A 21839-nucleotide genomic window follows, 5' to 3' on the forward strand; every position below is an offset into this window, starting at 1 on the left:
AAGAGGTAGGACTAAGACAGAAAGAGTAGACCAAGTGACCACTCAGGACCACAGACGCCATGATGGAAGTTCTAGATATAAAAGGCTTACAGCCTCTGGAGCACGGTTGCTGCTCCACGCAATAAAACTGTTGGCAAAACTGTCAAGAAAATGGCTGAGAAGTGGGGAGAACTTTTTAAAGTGCCTACTATGTGCCAGTGAGTATTCTAGTTGTAGAGGATACAGAGACAAAAAATGTGGCAGTACCATGGCACATGTAGAATCCTACCATAAATATCCTAGAATAGCTTTTAACGAGGAATACTTCTATAAAACCAATAATCCTCCAGGGCAGTTATGGTTCATTTTAAGATAACTTGACATATGAAAATACAGATTTCTACAGATAAATCTGGGGGTTATTACTTGCTTTAGGAGAAGATTCAACAGAGGATTCATTAAGATAGCCTACCCATCTTCTGCATTTCAAATAATCCAAATGACAGAATGTCTATATGCACATCATTTTCCCCCCAGAAAGATATTTTGCTCTTTGCAGTAAGTATACCCTGCTGTGAAAATAACTACCTCCTAATTTATCTGTTCTGTAGTCCAGATCTCTGTGCACTAGCCATTCTTATTTGGCCAAAACCAAGTTGCTAACTACATATTGTAGGTAACTGGATTGCCTTCAATCAAGCTCTAATCTGCTTTGTCATTCAAATGGCCAGCAGGGACTATCCTGTCAGCACAGCCCACCAGCCACCCCATGCATAACAGCTTCTGATGACTCAGGAAGGAGTCTCCATGCTTGCACAGTATGCATCCAGCCACATCTGGTTGCCTAGCAACTGGACATTGCATGAAATGGGTACCAATTATGTAAGTTCACCACTACTTAGCTGACCAAGACTTCACGCAACTCTGTAAGATAAAGAGCTCCAGTTCTTGGTGGAACACAGCCCAAGTGCCTGTAACATCCCTGTCATCAGCCCAGTCAAACATCCCAAATATTCTCATCCTGTCAAGATGAAAGCCAAGAAGGAGAGGTGGACTGTGAACCCAAGTCTCCAGAGTTAGGGTCAAATACTCCCTCTAGGGCTGGACTATGTCACCAATCAATCAATCAATATTATTCCATGCCTCGTGAATGCAGGGCACTGTGCTCAGCTTTTGAGAGGTTGAATTCTTCTGGCTGCTGAGAATAGAACTCCAAGTGGTGGTTCAAAGTCATGATGAGTTAGACTTGGACTTGATGGAAAGGCTCAAAGGCCTTATATTTAGAGATGTTCTAGAATGGAATGGGATATCTTGGAAGCTAGCCAGCTGCCCCTCCCTACGGAGCTTCAAGCAAAGGCTGGATGACCAGTTCTCCAGCATGACATAGAGTGGATTCTCCTTGGCTTGGACAAAACGGACTGGGAGATACCTTCCAACTCAGACTCCATTACCTACAAGGCTAGCTTCTAGTCACTGATCAAAAATGGCATCACTCTGGGGACGCCATACCAATACAAAATAGAGTGTAGACATAGTGGAGAGAGGTCCAGCCTTGGATCAGGAAGTCCTGCCTTGCAATAATCTGTGACTTTGAATAAGTCCCCTAATGTCTGAGCACCCTGAGCTATTTGCCATGACTACAATTTACAGATGAGTTGCCATTCAGCAATAGCAGGGGTTTCCACAGCTGTAGTACAAGATATCAATTAACAATCATTCAGTAAGTGCTCGGCATGTGCCAGGTACTAAACTCTGAGGCACAAGGAAATTCAGAAATACAGTCCCCGACCTCAAGGAGCATGCATTTTGTTGGGTGACAGAGGGAACCCAAGAGAGGAAAGGGAATTTGCAGCAGATGCTGTGAAGAGCTCCCAGGATCAGATTAAGAGCTGGCAGCAGGACATGGAGGTCATGTAGCACTCATTTTGAAAGATGAGGAACATGAAGCCCAGAGATGTGTAGTGACTTATCCGACAAGCCACAGAGTTGAGCCTACATTTGAACCCAAGTTCTCTGGTTCCAAAGTCAGCCCTCTTTCTTTCATATAACAACACTCATCCAAAGCCTTGGGTTTCTTAATTCGAATTGGGCTAACTTCGAACAGCCCTTCAATTGGGCTGCCTTTTTCTTTTAAAGAAAGGGTGACATATTTTTCTTGAAATCAGCACCATCTGGTTGTACCCACAAGAAAAACAACTATTTACGCTGGTTCATTTCCAGCATTTTCCAAAAAATTAGGTTCTTAAGAGTGTCAGATTCATGTATTTTGAAGAACATTTGAAGTGCACATGCTAAAATTAGGCCAGGTTCCATAGGCAGTCATTTCAATCAACGAGAGGAAAGATTTTAGGCATCAAATGGAATCCTAGTCATTCAAGCTTTTTTTTAATGGGACGCCATGTCAGAACCCACATAGGAAATGCTGCTTCATTTCCCCACTCAAGAAAACGACAGCAGTTCCTCAAAAATCACCACAGAAAAGTGGTTTCCAGAAGTTTCTATTGTTATGTCAGTCCATTTTCTTTTAGCAGCACAGGTGAAAATCACCAGGTGTAAATTGGAGCAACAATCATAATCACTTCCAATTTTCTTCCCCAAAGATGTATATTTTCCTTCATTTTCTATTAGATGAGTTGGACTTTCACTTTTCAAGAGAAAATAATGAAAGCTGAAAACTGCAAACTTAAAAGAAGACATGGACAAGAGTCACACAAGATGGGGACACGGGCATCGATGGGAGCAATTAGCTTCATTGGAGGGGATGACCACATCAGGGAACTCACAGATTTATCAGAGTGTGGATAAAATCTGAATTTAAATTCCTAAAAGGAATCAAGCAATGGGAGCTCTGTCAGTATTTCAAGTTTAAATTATATTTCTAAGTGACACAACCTGCTCTGAACAGAAGGCCACGGTGTGGATGTTTTTCTGCTAAGACTGCTTACAAAATGTATTTAGATTCTGCTGCAGGCCATCACCAAATCCATTTTTCTAGTCTTGATTATTTAACAGCTTAAAACTCTGTAGTAGATGGCAGCCTTCATTCTCCTTGAAAACCTGCTTTGGCAGTAATTAGAGGCAACGAGAGCTGAGCAAGCCTCAACGGGCTTTCGAAATCTAAAATCAGATTTCATTTGTCATGAAGAAATACCACAATAAGTCATTTACAAACAACAGAAATAGTCAAACTATAGAATCCAAGGTAGACAATGAGAAAATAAGGGATTTCCCCAAAGACCAGAGCTCAGAGCCATCCTGCCGTCTGACTCAATTGTCCTTTGGAGGATGGGGCACTAGGAATGTATTAGTGCCTAGTCACCTCCAGAGAGATGCTGCTGTTCAACTGCAGGGGGTGCTGAACCTATCTCCCTCTATTCTAAGTGGGGCACTTCAATCCTGACACTAAATGAATCCACAAGATTTGGGAATCTACTGAAGTGATTTCCAGTTGGACCATCCAAGTGTCCTCATCATATAAGAAGTCATGGCCCCACTTACAGAATCTCAGAGCTGCTAGGGACTTCAGAATCCCTCTGGTTCAACCATAACCTGAATAGAGATGCCTTCTACAGCATTCACCTGCATCATCCAGCCTTCACTGGAAGGTTCCTAACAAGAAAGAACCTGCCACCCCCAAAGGAATCCTGGCTGCCCTTTGGGACAACTCTAACTCTCTGGCTACATCTCCTGACAACAAGCCCCTCATCACATCTTTATCTATTGCTCCTTGTCCTGCCCTGTGACACCTAATACAATAAGTCTGATCCTTCATCCATGGTCCAGTCCTTCAAATGACTTCAAGACAAGTATGCGGCCCCTCCTTCTTCACTCCAGGCAAAACATCACCGGTTCCTTCAATCAGACTCATACAGAAAAACCATTCATTGAGTCTCTCAATCTTCTCTTGTTGGAGCACAAGGATCCATTTTCCTTCAAAACTTCATAGATTTTTTTTTCAGAAATAACCATCACTTCTTCTATAGACGCAAGAGTGCAAGAGTTTAATCAACTCTGTTGGAGCTAGGAGCTGGCTTATATAAATGCCACCAAGTGGTCAATATCCCCCTATAAAGAAATATGAAATAAGCCTCAATCATAGGGTTGTGACCTTACCTTATAGACTTGGCCATAGGTTCCATTCCCAACAAGCTCCACCAATTCAAAGATCCCTGCAGGGTCCTGAAAAAAAGAAGCAACAAAAATGGAATCTATTACTAATGAATTGTTTTCATCCAGGAAACATTTCATTTCAAGTAGGGGGGCGGGGTTGGGGCTGTTCGGCATCTCAACAAATGAAATTTGCAGAACCCATAAATGTTGGTATTAAATCAAAAGTTGGTATCAGACCAAGGGAGACAGGCATTAAATTGGCTAAGATTTACTGTATTATTTCTATTTTGTATTCCAAGTATATCAATTCAAATCCTAGGAAATAAGATGTACCTGTAAGTGAAATTCAGAATGATCATGATGATAATAATAATAACTAATATTTATAAAGCACTTCAAGGTTTGGAAAGTACATATATTATTTCTTTGATCCTCCAAACAACCCTTAAAGGTGCTACTACCATCTCAATTTTACAAATGAGAAAACTGAGGCTGAGAGAGGCCCAGTGTCACGCAACTAGTTGCTGAGGCAGGATCTGAACCTAGGTCTTCCTTACTCCAAGTTCAACATTCTATCTACTGAGCAAGGATTAAGGTGTTTCTCAAGAATGGGCCTCACATTCTGTAACACTAATATAACTGGGGTGGGGGGAGGTGGGGGAAATATCTCAAAGTTGGCATTGATTATTTAGAGACTTCTCTTTGTGAATCCCTGAGACATTTATTCTATTTGTTCTGGTTACTGCTGAGTTATACTTGCAGGAGAATCAATTCTGTCCTGTTAGCAGTTCCCAATAAAGACGGAAATCAACATTCAGCAAAGGCTGGGTGACCAATTCAGTGAGCATTTATTAGTGCACCAGGTACTGGGAAAGATAAAAGCCAAACAGGCCCTGCCCTCAAGGAGCTTACATTCTATCTGGAGGAATTAGGAAGGTTGGTCTGGACCTGTTATACAGAGCAATGTCAACAAGGAGAGAGCATGGACAACTTGGGGAGGGGTCGGGGATCAGGAAAGGTCTCATATAAGAGGAAGTTTTGCTTTGAAGGAAACTCAAGATTCTACAAAGCAGAGGAAAGGAAGAAAATATTCCAGGCATTGGAGACTACCTGTGCCAAGGTATGGAAACAAGAAAAGCAACACTATGTAAAAGGACCCTTGTTGGGGAGGTCACAGAAGGGATTCACACTCAAGTTGTATGTGGACTGTTGTTCAGTTGTTTTCAGTTATGTCCAACTCTTCATGACCCCATTTGGGTGTTTTTTGGCAGAGATACTGGAACAGTTTGCCATTTCCTTCAACTCATTTTACAGATGAAGAAACTGAGGCCAACAGGGTTAAGTGACTTGCCCAGGGTCACACAGCTAATAAGTGTCTGAGGCTGGATTTAAATTCAGGTTTTCCTGACTCCAGGGCCAGCACTCTATCCTCTACATGGTCTTTAAGGTCCATTTTAGCTCTTACATTCTGTGATTCTATAAATATATTTACCTTTATTTATTTAAAAGTGCTATTCCTTACACCATTCATATTTCACTATAAAGAAAAGCATCTCTGAATTGAGCATATTAGGCAAGAGACGTTCCTACTCCTTACCTCCTCGATCTGATCTTTTCCCTTCCGCTCTCTTTGCCTTCCTTCCTTCAGGACCCTGCTCCAACAATCACTTCCCTTCCCTTCCCTCCCCTCCCCTCCCCTCCCCTTCTCTTCTCTTCTCTCTTTCTCCCTTTCTCCCTCTCTCATAGCCTAAATCTTTCCCACTCTGGTGGCTCCTTTCAATGTTTTCAAACATGTTCAGCTACCCTTTAATCCTTGGGAAGAAAGAGGAAGGAGAAATGGAGGGGTTAGGGTTTGAAGTCTTATCTCTCTCTACATCATCCATGCACCACCCCTCCCATTTCCCTCCTTTCAGTTACTGCCAAACTCTTTTAAATGATTGTGTATATTCAGTGATTCCCCATCCTTGGCAGCTACTCACACCCCAATTCTGCAATCTGGCTTCCATCCCTACCACTCAACTGCATCTGCTCTCTTAAAAGGTCACCACACACCTTTTTATCACAAAAATCTAGTGGCTTTTTCTCAGGTCTCCTCCTCCTTTGTCTCTTTGCAGCTCTAGACCTTGCGGGTCACCTTCTCCTGCAGGACACTCTCTCTCTAGTTTCTGACTTCAGAGATTCTACCCTATTCTTCTTACCCCTTTCTCCATCTCCTTTGCAGGACAGCCTCTCTTCTTTCTCCCTGACCCCTTACTGTTGATATTGCCCAAGTTTCCATCCTCAGGTCTCTTCTCTTTCCAACCTACTAAGGCCATGACACACCATCTTTAATCAGATTTCTAAGAACTATAGGTTGATGTCAATACAATTGCATCCTTACTCTCGGCGTATTCATGGAAAAATCTGAAAGAAGCCTTAGTCATCTTTCCATGACCTTAACTCATAGACTTGTTCCTAAGCTTACCTGCTTTATTTTGCACAGCTAGCATCAAAAGAAGGATTCGAACCCAGGTCTCTCCTGAAATCAACTCCACTTCTCTCTTCACTATCCCATGTGGGCTCAGAAAAAGGCAAGTTAGAATTTTTCATCATCGTTTTGCTCATGAAGGAAGACAGAGGGAAAGACATTTCTCTGCCAGAGCAACATAGATTTAGAGCTACAACTACTAGATCACCTTAGAGGTGATCTAGTCAGATCAGAATCATGGATTGATTCTGGATTAGTCCAACCCACTCATACTACAGGTGGAGAAACTGAAGCCCAGAGTGGTCTTGGGCTTATGGAATCAAAGATTCAAACCTAGAACAAACTCCAAAAGCCAACCTGGTGCAATCTTCTCGTTTTACAGATAAAGAAGCTAGGGTATAGGGAGATTGGTCTACACAAAGTCTCATTACATCTGTAGGTAGTAAGTGACAGAATCAAGCTTTCAGCAGTAGCAGCAGCAAAGATGCACCAAGCCAATTGAGGGCTTCCCAGGGTTCGGGATGTGTTTTAGAGTGGGGCTTCAGGCAAGCGTAGCCCTGGGTAAATGTGGCCCTGAAAACAATGGGTTGATGCCCTCCTAGCCAAGCAAGAATAGCCCTTAAGTCTACAGGGTTCACTTCAAACAGAAGAATCCAAATTGTGCAATAAAATAAACAGAACCAAAGGGAAGACAACAAGCTGCCTTTTCCCCAGGTTGGGCTTCCCAGGACTTTGTTTGCTCCGTGACGCTGCAGTGACAAAGGTGGAGCTGAGCTCTCCATTGGCCTGAAATATCCCAATTTTACTTTTAACATTTTGACTCAAAAATGAAGATCAAGAACATGCGTGACTGTGATTTACATTTGCTCAAGGTTCTTGAAAAGCATAACAAGGGGAAAGATTAAAGAGCAGAGAAGAACCTTGAGAAGGCCTCGTCCAGAAAAGCAGGCCTGGTCAGCTCCCCCTTCCTGGGGCAGGAGCTTCCAAAGGACAGCAACACCCCCAGCCCTTTTAGTTGGTTTAATAGGTAGGTCAGGAACAGGAGAGGCTTAGCAAGAGACCACAGCTGTTCCCACTTCTCCTCTAGCTGCCTCTTCAGAATGCTGATAAGACCTTTCCAAACCTCTCTTACAGTGGTTTAATGGAAAATACATCAGATTTGCAGTCAGGCCCCGGAAGAAGTGGGTGGATGCCCTCTCTCTTACCAATCAAGCAGGGGTGACCCCTAAATCTGCAGAAAATCCAAATTTTAAAACGGAATAAATAGAAAGGAGAAAACAAAAAAAAATCTGTATTCACATCCCATATGTACCATTTTCTATCTATAGGTCCCAGAAGGAAAAAAAAATCACTCAAGACCTAAGGGTTTCCCTCTGGAAAATAAGAGATTGGAGTGAGTTTCTACTTCACACTGATCAGATTGGCAAAGATGGCAAAAAAAGAAAATGGCCAATGTTCATGGAGCTGTGCCACTAAGACCCTGTTGGTAGGGATCTAAATTGTTATAGCCATTTTGGAGAGCAGTCCAGAACTCCCCCTAAGTCACTATACTGCCTCTGCCCTTTGAACCCACAGTACCTCTACTAGGCTTACATCCCAAAGAGGTAAAAGGAAGAGGGAATGAAGCCATTGGTAGAAAAACATTGATAGCAGCTGTTTTGGGGGCAGCAAAAAAGTGGAAAGTTGATTGGGAAAGAGTTAAATATACTATGGTATATGAGTGTGAGGGAATAGATTGAACCATGATAGAATGAGGGCATTGAGAAAAACCTGTATGAACTTAAGTGGAGTGGAGTGGGAAGGACCAGGAGAAACCAATATAGATACAAATAAGTCAATGGAAATAAAAGGTGCATGGGAGAAATGGGGGGGGAGGATACTAAAGCGGGGGGGGGGGGGGGGGGATAAATAAAAAATATAAACAAAGTACAAAGGTGTTTTGGAAGGCTGTAGAAGTGGTCAGGAGGGGCACTAGAACTTGGGAGTCTCAAGAGAGGCCTCATGTAGGAAACGTCATACAAGCTGATTCTGGAAAGAAGTTAGTCATTTCAAGTATTATAGTAGTGAGAGAAAAAGAGTTCCAGGCATGAGGTACAGCCTGGGCAAAGATATGGAGGTGGAAGAACACAGGCAGGGAGATTTCTCTCTCCCAGATCCCCAAGGGATGAAGTTCTCCAAAAAGGAATGAAACTCTACGAGCATGGTCCTAGTGATATTTTTATCATAGTCAGTCTGACAGTCATCCTGCCTCCCAGGCAAATCATCCCCAAGTGACTACCACAGAACATACAACTGCCTTCTGGGTGCTTCCATGTACAAAAATTCCATGAAAAATCTTGGGGAGTCTGTGCATCAGATGATAGGCACTGAGAGGCTGTTGTCGTGCAATGCAGCAGAGGGAAATGTTGAATTTACTAATTAAATTCCCTGTGGGTCATTTTGGCATGGTGGATACAGCACTGGGCTGGCATCAGGAAGAGCTGGTTTCAGACACATCCTCAAATACTCACTAGCTCTGGGATTCCGGGAGAACTTTTGAATCTCCACATGCCTCAGACAGCTCCCTAAGATTTCTGTTGAGACATACACGAAATATTCCCCCAAAATGACATTCTACTTGTCACTTCCGTGTTTTCACTGTTGACTGGACTGCTCTCTCTTCACCCCTCTGACCCTTAAAATCTCAAAAAAGGCCTTTCCTGATTCCTACCGTTATTAGTACTCTGTCACCCCTCAAATTACTTCATTTTTTATACAATTTGCTTTTGTGTATCTCTGAACATGAGGGCAGCTAAGTGGTACAGCGGATGGAGCGCAGGTACTAAAGTCAGGAAGACTTATTTTCCTGAGTGCAAATCCAGCCTCAGACACTCAGTAGCTGTGTGACCCTGGGCAAGTCACTTCACTATGTTTGCCTCAGTTTCTTCATCTGTAAAATGAACTGGAGAAATGACAAACCACTCCAGTATCTTTGCCAAGAAAATCAGACATGACTGAAACAATTCAACAACAGCTATGTCTGTACATGCTGCTTCCTCCCAAGAGAATGTAAGCTTCTTGAGGTCAGGAACTATTACATTTCTGTCACCATATTTCCAGTGCCTGGCACACAGTTGGCACTTAATAAATGCCCAGTGAACTAAATGGAATTGAAAGGCACACACTGACAAGATGGCAGATCCTTCATGTAGTAACACAATAATGAAGTCACAGAGAATGTGAAAACTGAGTGGCAGGTACCAACTTAATTCGGGATTTCTGCTGTTTGCCGAGCTGCTCAGAAAACTAAGATAGAAGGCTAGGAAGATTACAGACGCCAAAAAGGGATGAGTAGATCTATGACATTTACCAAGTCGAGAAATCCCTCTTTATTCAGATCTTAACCTTTGGTGCTAGTCAGGAAAACATGTCCAGTGCCAAGCCAGAGTTCATTTGCATTGTTTCATGATCTTTTCCTCTATCTCTTTCTGTATCTCTCTGTGTATCTCCCCCTCCTTCTCTCTTTCCCTCTCCCTCCTTCCTTCCTCCTTTCTCTCTCTCCTTCCCTCTCTCTTTCTCTGTCTCTTTCTCTGTTTCTGTCTCTAGCTCTGTCTCTCTGTGTGTCTCTGTCTCTGTTTCTCTCTCTGTCTTAGGCTTAGAGCAGGGAAGAGCTTCAGAAGGTATTAAACATATAGGCCACATGTGGACAACAACATTCCTGAGTGGGCCAAAACCAGATTAAAATGGGAAACATTTAATAAAATAAATACAAATATCACAAAATGCAGATAATATTACATGTTAAAACTGAGTCACTATGCAGCCTGCAGAGATCTTTCTGTATGGACTAGTGGCCCATTTCAATTTGAGTCTGACACCACTGATCCAGCCCACCACCCTCCTTTTACAGATGAAGCACAGAGACATAAAGCATGTTGTCCAAGATTATAAAAGTAATAAGTAGCATCGATGTGATTTGAACCCAAGTCCCCTGATTCCATACTGAATAATCTCCAAGTACTGGCACCTCAACACAGTCAAGCATTCATATGTGTTCTAAGACTTCTACCTTTCACAGATTAGCATTTGGTTTATTTTGGTGATAACACCAATTTTGCTTCTGACATACAAAGAATTCATTGAATTAAAAGACTCCTCCTGGCCAACATTTATTCTACACTTTAAGGTTTCCAAAGCACTTTTACATACATCATCTAGATTGAGTCTCAGAGTAATCTCACGAAGCAGGCATTACAATTACTGTTCCTTCTGTCTTTTCAGTCATGCCCAACTCTTCATGATCCCTTTAGGATTTTCTTGGCAAAGACACAAGAGTGGTTTGCCATTTCCTTCTCCAGCTCATTTTACAGATGAGGCAAACAGGATGAAGTGGCTTGCCCAGGGTAACACAGCTAGTGTCTAAGGCTGAATTTGAATTTGAGTCTTCCTGACTCCAGGCCTGGTGCTCTATCCACTGTGCCATGTGGCTGCCCATTACACTTACTAAATCCCCATTTAACAGGTGAAGAGGTTCCATGTCACACAAGTAATGAGTGTTAGAGGGAGGACCCAGGTGTCTCCTAATGGACCCTTTCCATTTTATTACAGTTCTACTCTATTTAGTAAAACATATATGAAGATATAAAGGCCAAGAGGATGGTAGAAAGTGTGTCAAATCAGACTGGAACATAGCCTAACCCAATGACTGTAAATAAGCAAGACATTTTCCAACCAAGAAGTCTCCACTTTTGATACGCAGTCCCTTTAAATGGCTGAAAGAGAAGAACAAGGTAAGTGATGTCCCTCCCAGCATCACTGTCTGGGCTGGCAAAATGACCAAGCTGAGGAAAGGAAGGGGTTTCAAGAGACTGCAACTGCTATTCCTCGTCAAACCATATTTAGCAGCTATTTTGCTAGATTTCAGACAAAACTGACAAGCATATGCTTATGAAAGCAAACTAGGACAAAGAAAACAGTAACACAAGGAGAACTCTCCATATTTATCTTGAGTCTTCATGCCTCTTCAGCACCATCAGTGTCCAGGAGCCCTCACACGGGTAGGCAGGGATGCTGACTCAGCACCTCCTGGGAATGGGTCCACGATGCATTCCCAGCTTTTGCAAGTGAGAAAACAGCTTTAAATATTTAAAGTCTCCAGAAACATTTTAAAGTTACTACCAATTACCTTGCCTTCCCCTTCATGTGGTGGATCTGAGGTCTAGGAATGGCAAATCTTCTGCCCTAGACAAACAGGCTTTGTTCTGTGCCCGGATACTGTTCTGTGCTCTCTGCTTCCAAATGGAACAGAGAGGGTGGTCTTTTCTCTCATGTTTCACCCCATCTACACATCTCAGAGAGAGACTGGCCAGGAAAGTTTACTCTGGTGGCTGAACTGTATTGATAATACATTGGCTGAAGAAATAAAAACCTAAATGATTAATGATGGGAGTAGTGATGCACCTAGCATCTCATGCCCTAACTTTGAGGTCTGGAGCCTGCCTCTTAATAAATGCTCATTGACTGGCTGACCTGCTTTGAAGGGGACTACCAAAGGTCTCTCCTAAAACTGAAGTTCTTAACCTGGGGTCAAGAGATACCCAAAAGGTCCATGGATAGATTTCAGGGCATCTTGGATAGGGAAAAATTCATCTTCATTTTCATTACCCCTTACATAAACCCTATCTCTCCTCTGACACAGCCACCAAGATCCTCATCATTTCATCTTGGGATACTGTGATATCCTGCTGGTTGTGATATCCTTCTACCTTAAGATGCACCCTTCCTCATTCAGAACTACATCCTTTATGCATTTGAGGGCCTGTGCTCTCCTACTCTTGCTGACTTTGGATAATGAATATCCTTTAGCCTTCTCTTACCCCACTGGATGAGACTACAGTCAAAGATCACAAAGATTATGACAAGAAGTACACCATCCTCACTTTCCTGATGCACCTATCAAGTATCCCTATTCACTACTCCACCTTGTTCACTGCTCCCCCAGCCCTACCCCATGCTGCTGCTCCGGCCTTTCCCTCCCTCTAAGAGACAACACAAATTTCTACTCGAATCCTCCTCATTGGAAACAATTTCTTCTGCCTCTGAGGTCCCCCAGCACTTGCAGAAAGTAAACCAAATTAAAGGGAACAATGCCTATAAATCCCACTTCTTGCAGAAAGTAAACCAAATTAAAGGGAACAATGCCTTTAAATCCCACTTCCCTGCTCTTGCATAGGTTGTGAAAAGAGAAGTTTTTCCTGGTCATCACAATTGTTAATTATTTCTCCCTCCTCATATGATTATGTATTTAATTGTCAATTTACATTTTGTAGCCTTTCACTTAAATTAAAGGTCATTGAGGGCAGAAACTTTGTTCGGTCTCTATCTCTTTTCATGTCTATCTCTATCTCTTATGTCTATATTTCTCAAGGCAGGATGCCTTGAATATATGGGTGGCCCTTAAAATGTTTCTTGGATTGGAAATCAGTGGACAAATGAATCCAATGTAAGCATTAATGAGCCCAGTTTATTGGTGGGTAAATTCAAAAACTTGACTCTTTAAATGTACTGGCTAAAATGCTTTGTGTAGCTGGTGCCTAGAATGCAGGTGAAGGAGACGAGGCAAAAAAGAAGGGAAGAGTAAAGGTGGAGGAAATGGAGAGGAGAGAGGGGAGAGAGAAACCACTAGCTTTTACACACCAATGAAATCTCTGATGTATGAAACAAAACCATCGGCATTTCTATGGTATTCCAGATCTAAGAGCACAGAACCATCTCTGTGCTAAACCAGGGGGAGATGAAAAATTTTGCTAACACACAATCCTTACCCTCATGGAGTTTATAGTTTATGGGCAGCCAGTGAAAGAGACATGATACTATCCCAATTAAGTAACTATTAAATAAATAATTTTATTATAGTATGGAAGAGTTGATAGAGAACTGGAGACCGGAAGCAGGAAGACCTGAGGTCAAGTACTGCTTTTACTCTTACTATCCATGCAAGTCAGCATTATGTATCTCAGGGAGAGTTGACTGAGGGTCATTAAGGGGGATTGGAATAATCTACCCATGAGTCACACAACTAGAGACAGAAACACATGGCCAAGTCACCTAACTTCTAGGAATTAGGGTTGGATTAAGGCCCCTAATCAACTCACTCTGACAATGTTTAACAGATGAGTTGTTGCCTTGAATTGGTAGTGAGCCTTTCCATACAGGGAGTTCCCTATGCCAATGAAGTCACAGGATCTGTGTTCTTAGCACCTAGATCAGTGCCTAGAATGTGATTGATTGAGCCATCTAGTGCCACCTTTACCATTACTTTTGGCATCCTCACATCAGGTTACAGAAGCAGACTTAGGTTGAGTTGAAAATGAAGCCCAGCTACCCTCATGTGCAGTTGAGCTTTACTCTCAATTGTATGGCTTTAGGATTTCATTTTCTGATTTGTGGCAGTAAATGACTTGTCATGTGCCATCACCTTACCCTACAATGGATCTTGGCAGGGGCAATCCCATTGGCGGTTTAGATGGAAAAGAAATCCTGTGCCAAGAGAGGAGATAAATCCAGAGCCTTTAAAATACTAAATTCCTCTTTATGCTCAAAACTCTTTGCACATTAATTAGAAATGGGCTAAGAGCCAGGCTACTATGCACCAAGAAAGAAAAATTAAGCTACACAAAACATAATCACTCTCCTTCAATCAGGAGAATATGTATATTTAGTTGTGGGAGAAAATGATACGCGGAAGCTGAGATCCTGCCGGGTGTATCGATAAAAACAAAAAAAGGCATATTTATCTCTGTAGAGGAAAATGCCAAGGGTTATCTCACATACATAGTAAGCCTCTTGAAAGTTGCAACCCAAAAGATAAATTTGTTCAATAATCCTCTGATCATCCATTTCAATAGAGGCATAAAGGGGGGCAGAGGAAGGGCAGGGTTGAGGTGAGGAACGTGTGTAAGTTGCCCCGAAAAAGGGTTGGTCTTTGTTACATTTTCATGGAGAATGTCTGAATAGAAGATGGATTCCTAGAGATTGTGAGGTTCCACAGAATGCATGGACTATCTAAGTCCCAGTCTGCTACAGAGCCCCCTCAGTGAGAGAGATGGCCAATCAAAAGAGGTCCATCTAACAGTCTAGGTAGGAAGAGGTAGAAGAAAGTTGAAATTCCTGGGCAATGGTAACAAATTCCAGCCACAGATCTCCTTACTTCTGAAACAACCTGTCACAATGACAATGTTTAAAGTTTGGGGGCCATCTGAAATATGATGGTGTCTAAGGCTCACATGGTGCCTCTCTCTTCAGCCTTAGGGAGTTTATTTTAAGCAAAAATTTATGAGTTCAGATATGACTGATCTGAGCCCCCAGTTAGGACAATGCCTAGCTTTTAGGGAGGAGATGAGTTCCCTGCCTAACTTTACATTTATATCTATTTCTGACCTCTTTTGTGGTTGAGACAAAATTCAGTTTACATTTGGGAAATGAAATAGCGGGCTACGTTATAGTTACTGTGGATAGACGAACAGTAGGAGGGAATGCTGAGAAAAGAGATAAGTTTTCTCAGGACTTCAACCAGCTTGTGATTTCTGCTCCAAGAAATCTGGGGCATCTTAGCCTCTATCTCCTAGGGTTGCTGTGTAGACAAAATGAGATAATATTCATGCAAATTTTAAAGCACTGTAAATGATAACTGGAATTATTATTATTGTTGTTATTAATCATTACAGAGCTGATGGTCCTCTTTTCTCTGTTAACGGCTCAATCCTACACCTTTGCTCCTCAGAAATATGCTGGAAAGTCCCATCTTCCAATTTCTGGAATTCCTTCCCATTCCAGATAACCCATCACTTTATAGAGGAACCAGAAGCTTTAAGAAAATCATCTAGCCTAGAGTCAGGAAAACTCATCTTCATGAGTTCAAATCCAGCATCAGACACCACTAGCTGTGTGACCCTAGGAAAATCACTTAACCTCTCTGGTCCTCAGTTTCCTTATCTGTAAAATGACCTCTAAAGTCCCTTTTAGATCTAATTCTATGATCCTATGGAAGGGTATACTAATGGATGTTTAACAATCAGCTCTCTTGGGAGGGAATGTATGCAGGACACCCTTGTACACTTAATCTCATTATAATGGGGCCATCTCTTGTCATCCTGATCTAAATCTTGCCACTGGACCCAGATGGCTCCAGAGTAGAGAGTGAAGTGGGTGACTTTGCACAGCTCTGTCTCACTTAAATCCAATCCACTTGCAAGTCATAACATCACCTTCCTGATGTCATGGTCTTCTTCCAGAATGAAGGACAAACAACAACAACAACATTATTAAATTTTTCTCCATCACTTTCTTAAGTCCAATCAACAATACAATCAAGTATTAATTTGTAAGATTTGCCAAATTTCGGTGGTATAAATGTTCACCCTAGAAATGTAACAATTGGCTTTCTGGTCACAGCCTTGATCCTATAACTATCTCCATAAGAACTGAAGGAGTTGTGATTTGGCCAAAGTAAAGAAATCTTGGTGTGAAAACCCCCTCTACCCACATAGATCATAATCTACCTCTGTGTAGGCTGCTATAAGAGCAAAGGATTGGCCTCTGAGATCTCTCCTAGTGCTAAATTTACAATCCTGCTGGTTTTGGAGGACTGGCCAGTAAGGGCCCAGTCCTTGAAGGCAGTATGGAGGGCTCCATGCAGACTTTTGGTGAGTCTACCTCTGAGAGGATGTGATGACACAGAATAGTGGGGCTCAGCTCACCATACATACAGCTATTTTTTTCCTGTCTGATTACTACATGACGAAGAAAAAAACCTCGTGATCAGCTTCCGAAACAGATCTGAATGTGTATACAACAGTCACTAACCAACCCATTCAATCTCCCTCTTCCCTGGTGTCTGGCAAGGCAAGAGTTTCTGGGGACCTTCTGGGAAAGGAGGGAGAAAGGAAGGAACATATGGCACTGATGCTTCCATCCCTGTCATGTCTAGTTTTCTCTGTTTGTAGGTAAAGGAGAACTGGAGAAAGACCAGTCTTCAGAGCTTCATAAAGTCAGAAGAGCCAGCAGAGTTTGCCAGAAGTCATGGCCACCATGGTCTGGAGGAGTGATCTCCTTGATCCAGCCAAGCTATTCCAGGTTAGTATTTTGTAGCTGAGTCCCAAGTGGCTGGTGGAGGAACATAGAGGTGAGGATTATTATTACCTACCATTTATACAGCTCATGGTTTGCAGACTCTTTATACATATTATCTCATTATCTCATTATTATTCTCACAACAACACTAGGAGGTAGGTGCTATTTTTATCTTCCATTTACTGATGAGGAAACTGAGACCTGGCAAGGTATAGTAATAGTAGCAGTAGCAGCAGCAGCAGCAGTAGTGGTAGTAATGGTAGTGATAGTGGTAGTAGTGGTGGTAGTGGTGGTGGTGGTGGTGGTGGTGGTGGAGAAGGAGGTGGAGGAGGAAGAGGAAGAAGAGGAAGAAAAGGAAGAGGAAGAAGAAGAAGAAGAAGAAGAAGAAGAAGAAGAAAGAAGAAGAAGAAGAAGAAGAAGAAGAAGAAGAAGAAATAGTATTTAAATAGTGTTTTAAGATTTGCAAAATGCTTTACAAGTTATCTCATCTGATTCTCACAACAACCCTGGGACATAGGTACTATTTATTATCCTCTCTTTTACAGCAAAGGAAATTGAGGCATAGAAAAGCTAGATGACCTGGCCCGGGCTATACAGCTACGAGTATCTTAGGCAGGCTCTAGACTCAAGTCATCCTAACCTCTGTGCCACCAAGGTCACACAGCTGGTAAAGTGCCAGAGGAAAGATTTGAACCCAGGCCTTCCTTGCTCCCAGCTCAGCACTCTATATATTTTGACATGCTCTCTCCATAAAAGAAAGAACAGAAAAATTACAAGAGTAAGATATTGTGGGGTGGTTTATAAGGAAAATTAACTACTGCTACCTTTCCCTTTTTCCAACTGCTCTTCAGCTTCCATGTGGTCATATCAGAAAGCAAAAATTCAGGTGAGCCCCCCAAACCAGTTATTTTCAGGCATTTGAAATGACCTCAAGAGCTAGGATGAAGGTTTGCAAAGGAGGTGAGCCCGGAGCACAGCTAGAAAAGAGAAGAGTCTACTCTGGAGATTTATAAAGAACAAGTGAACAGCCACTGAGCTGCACAGAGTTGCTATAGAAGGCTGAAGGTAACGTGGACAAAAGTCACTTCCATAGGTTGGGAAGGCACAGAGAGGCTGCAATTGCCTCAGTGCAAAGAGTATCCTATCCACAGCATCACAGGTCCCTCCAAGGACCACAGTCTCAAGAAGTCTTGGGCTATACTGGATTATGCAGAAGGTTACCTAGTTTATTTATTTACAAAGCAGATATTTCTTAAGCTGGGATGATTTATACTATCTACGATAAACCCAAGTCACTATGACAAATTGCCATAAGTCCAAGGAATAAAATTATTTCTCTTACAACATAATTTACTTTGAATGTTCTCCAAACCCAATCTGGATATATCTTTTTTCCTTAAATTTATACCCACATTCACCCTGGATCTCTCCAGAGTATGAGTGATGGTAAATGCACTAGAGAGAGGCATCATTGCAGCAAAGAGAGAAAGCAAGGTGGTCCATTGGATGGAGCACCAAGTCTGGAGTCAGGAAGACCTGAGTTCAAATTTGGCCTCAGATACTTACTAGTTTTATGACCCTAAGCAAGTCATTTAACCTCTGTTTGCCTCAGTTTTCTCATCTATAACATGAAAATAATAATAACACCTTCCTCCCAGGGTTGTTTAAGGATCAAATGAGATAATAGTTGTAAAGCACTTGGCACATGCCTGGCACATCGTAGGTGCTATATTAATATGAGTCATCATCATCATTATTATTATCATTATTATTAGATTGGCTTTGGAGTGAAGACCTGGTTCAAGCTGGGGCTCACTCTGACACACACTGGCCATGTGATGCTAGGTGAGTCACCTGAGTCCCCATTCCCCTTCCTCCCCCCGGGGCAGGTATCTAAGACTACTTAGAACAGGGAACAACCTATACGGGTAGAAGGAATTGACAGCCTCTATAAGAGTTCTCCATACCAACTCAATCACAGATCTGGACCTCCAAAAGGTAAAGGATTTGCCTTGGAGTCAGAAGAGACCTGTATCCAAATCTTGCCTCACACACACAAGAGCTTTGGGATGCTTCCTACATCCCCAATCAGCACTGGCCTAAAGCAAAACCTTCAACCAGCAAAGCTGTAGGAGACCAGGATAAGGTGAAATGCAAGTTTACCAATCGGAGGGCAGGCTCACATTTGTGAGAGTCTGAGTTCAAGGCAGAGCATGATACTGGAATATCAGTCTCACTTCTCTCTGTTTCCAACCTCTTCTCTCTCTAAACCATCCTCCTCAGTCCTTCCAACAAGCGGGTAGGGTCCAAACCCCACAGCAGAGCTGGTAGCTGGGTCTCTGTCCCAGGATGATAACATCTGGAGGATACTGCAATCACTCCTACTTCTTCTGATACAGAGAAACAATGGTTTGGTACCCATCTGGCAAGACTATTCAGTTAAAATAGGAAGTTAGAAGGTCTTTTTCTACCTGTCAACTTGGGCTTTTTGCTGTATCCTGGGGATTTGATCTTGCCTCAGCTGAAATGGTCTTAAAATTTTTATTTAAGGGTTATTTTGTGCTACACACACACACACACACACACACACACACACACACACACAAATCCAAAGAATGCTAGTTATGGAAGAGTGACCTAGAATCCCAGGAAGAAGAAACAACCTCTACTTGAGTGAGGCCACACAGCACAAAGAGAAGGCCAAAACTCAGGCCATCCTTGACCCTGCCATTGCTCCTTCAAAGTAAAGTCACCCAAGGCTATTAAGGAAAGCTCAATGGGCTGACTACTCATTTTCAGAGGAATACTTTATTATCTTCTTCCCTATTTTAGGACCATTGTCTTTGAACTTCATATCTACTTTCCCTACCACTGTCAAGGGGACCTGACTGTTCAGAATAACTAATTGGGCAGCATTGTCCAACTGGCTGGCAAGAATGGCTGGCAGGTCAATAGCACCTTGGCCTAGAACTGGGCACTGAGATCGAGCTGTCACCATTCAGACAAAGACAGTGTCTTTTCCCCAGCTCTACCTTTTCCACTTCAAGTGGAAGCTGAAGAGATAAGACTACTTTTCAAGAAGATTTTCAGTTATCTGTATGCAGAAAATCAGTATTTCTGCTGCCTGGACAATATGGAAAGGGGGAAAGAAAGGAAATAATTTCCCTTGTCACCTCCATGCTTTATGGAGACATTACTAAAACAAATGTCTGTATTATGTGTTATCTGGAAAGCCAGTGGGCTCAACTTAATAGTTGGACTGTGGGAATCTACATGAACAACTGAAAAAGCTCATTAACAACAAAGGATTCATAATAAGTAATAGTAGTAGTAATAGTAGTAGTAGTAGTAGTAGTAGTAGTAGTAGTAGTAGTAGTAGTAGTAGTAGTAGTAGTAGTAGTAGTAATGGCAGTAGCAGCAGTAGTAGGGATGTATGGGGTATTCCAGGACTAGCATCTGTGGCATGAGGGCTTGCCAAGTCCTTTTCAGGGCTGCTCATCTACCTTTGGTGTTTACCTGGTACTTAACTCTCATCTGTGGCTTCAAGAAGCTGTCGAGTGCACAGCAGCCATATCCCAGCAAACTGGCTAAAGCAGGTTGAGAGTAAGCAAGCTAGGGCAATGTTTACCCCAAGCATGTGAAGACTCCCCCCAAGTCAGAATGGGCAGAGTGGAATAAATTGTTCCAATGCCTATGAAGGTGGCAGAAGCAGACACTATGGAGCACTTCGAGCTTGATCAGACATTGAAGACGCCAAGGTCATGCAACGCGTCCCATGCCATTGCCAGTCATCTTAACTTTTGTCTTGCCACTGGACTTCCATGACTCTGGAAGAGTTAGGCTGACAACTTTATGCAATTCTGGCCTAGATGCCAGGACTCCAAACCCCAGCTTTGCCACTGACAAATTGCACCTTTGGAAAAGGTCAATTCATCTCTCCATCCTGGGCTTCCTCATTTGGACTAGACACTAGGTGCCCTCTTAGCTCTAAAATTCTGTCTGTGATGGTCACCGAATCATAGAACATTGATTAGAATGCAAAGGGGCCTCCAAAAAAAGAGAAATAAGGAGGGTGTTTCTCCCCTCCTTTGCTGAGGTGGGATCTATGGGTGTGGAGCACCTCATACTGGCTTTTCCCTCCTTGTCAGTCTTTTTCCTAAGAGAAGGGTCTCTGGGAAGGGGAGGGGAGGACACACTGAGAAACAGGTGACATAAAAATAAAAGATAGCCATAAGTTTTTTTTAAAAATCAATTGAAGGGTCCCGAGGGCTCATCCAGTCCAACGCCGCATTTATAGCTAAGCAAACTGAGGCCAGAGAAATTGGCTTGAGGTCACAGGGCCAGTTAGTGGCAGAGCCAGAGGGGTCTCTGACACAGGTCACAGATCTAGAGATGGAAAAGCCTTATAGACCACCCAGTCTAGCCCTTTCCTTTGACAGATGAGACAATGGAGGCCCCGAGTGGGTCAATGACTTCTCCCAAGGTCACCCAGAGAAGTGGCAGAAATAGGTGGGATTGGAACTCAGGTCCTCAACTCCAGAGCCAAAATTCTTTCTAATTATTATCCTGCCTCCAAGCGTCCAAGCTCCCAGTCCAAGGCTCTTCTCATTACATCATGCTTGGTTAACACTAGGGGGCAGACTCGAAAGGCTTTGAAACATCAGAGGAGACCACTGACGGTTGGACTGGTCATAGAGAGCTCCGTGGGGGAGGTGAGGCTTCAACTGGATCTTCAAAGATGACAACAACTGAGATCAGAAGAGGGGAGATGGGAAGGCCACTTGGGGCAAAAAGGACCAACCCCTTAAAAACGGGAACCTTTTTGAAAATGCATGCTGGCACAATTATGTGCCTTCTCCCAGAAATAACTGGGTTTCTAGAACGTGGGCTGAAAACTGCACCTCTGCCCTCTTCAAATACTACTAAAAGACAAGAGGGACAGCGCCATTCTCAAAGTTGCTGTTGTATAGTCATATCAGACTCTTCATGACCCCATTTTTCTTGACAAAGGTACTGCAGTGGTTGGCCATTTCCTTCTCCAGATCATTTTACAGATGAAGAAACTGAGGCAAACAGAGTGAAGTGACTTGCTCAAAGTCACGCAGCTAGTAAGTGTCTTAGACTAGATTTGAGTTCAGGAAAATGAATCTTCCTGACTCCGGGCCCGGGCACT

The 21839-nt window shown here is 42.7% G+C and overlaps 1 protein-coding gene across 10 annotated transcripts in view; it reads right to left on the reverse strand.

Moving 5' to 3' along the window:
- TNIK (TRAF2 and NCK interacting kinase) overlaps positions 1-21839 on the reverse strand; it is a 415562-nt gene that overhangs the window by 317010 nt on the left and 76713 nt on the right. For all 10 annotated transcript variants that reach the window (XM_020980386.2, XM_020980405.2, XM_078147460.1 and 7 more), the window contains exon 2: positions 4093-4158. In XM_020980386.2, the coding sequence (XP_020836045.1) occupies positions 4093-4158 (66 nt within the window). The remainder of the gene's footprint in view (positions 1-4092; positions 4159-21839) is intronic.

This window comes from Phascolarctos cinereus, unplaced genomic scaffold, assembly GCF_003287225.1.
Source record: "Phascolarctos cinereus isolate Bilbo 61053 unplaced genomic scaffold, phaCin_HiC Scaffold_7;HRSCAF=346, whole genome shotgun sequence".
Classification (NCBI taxonomy): Eukaryota; Metazoa; Chordata; class Mammalia; order Diprotodontia; family Phascolarctidae; genus Phascolarctos; species Phascolarctos cinereus.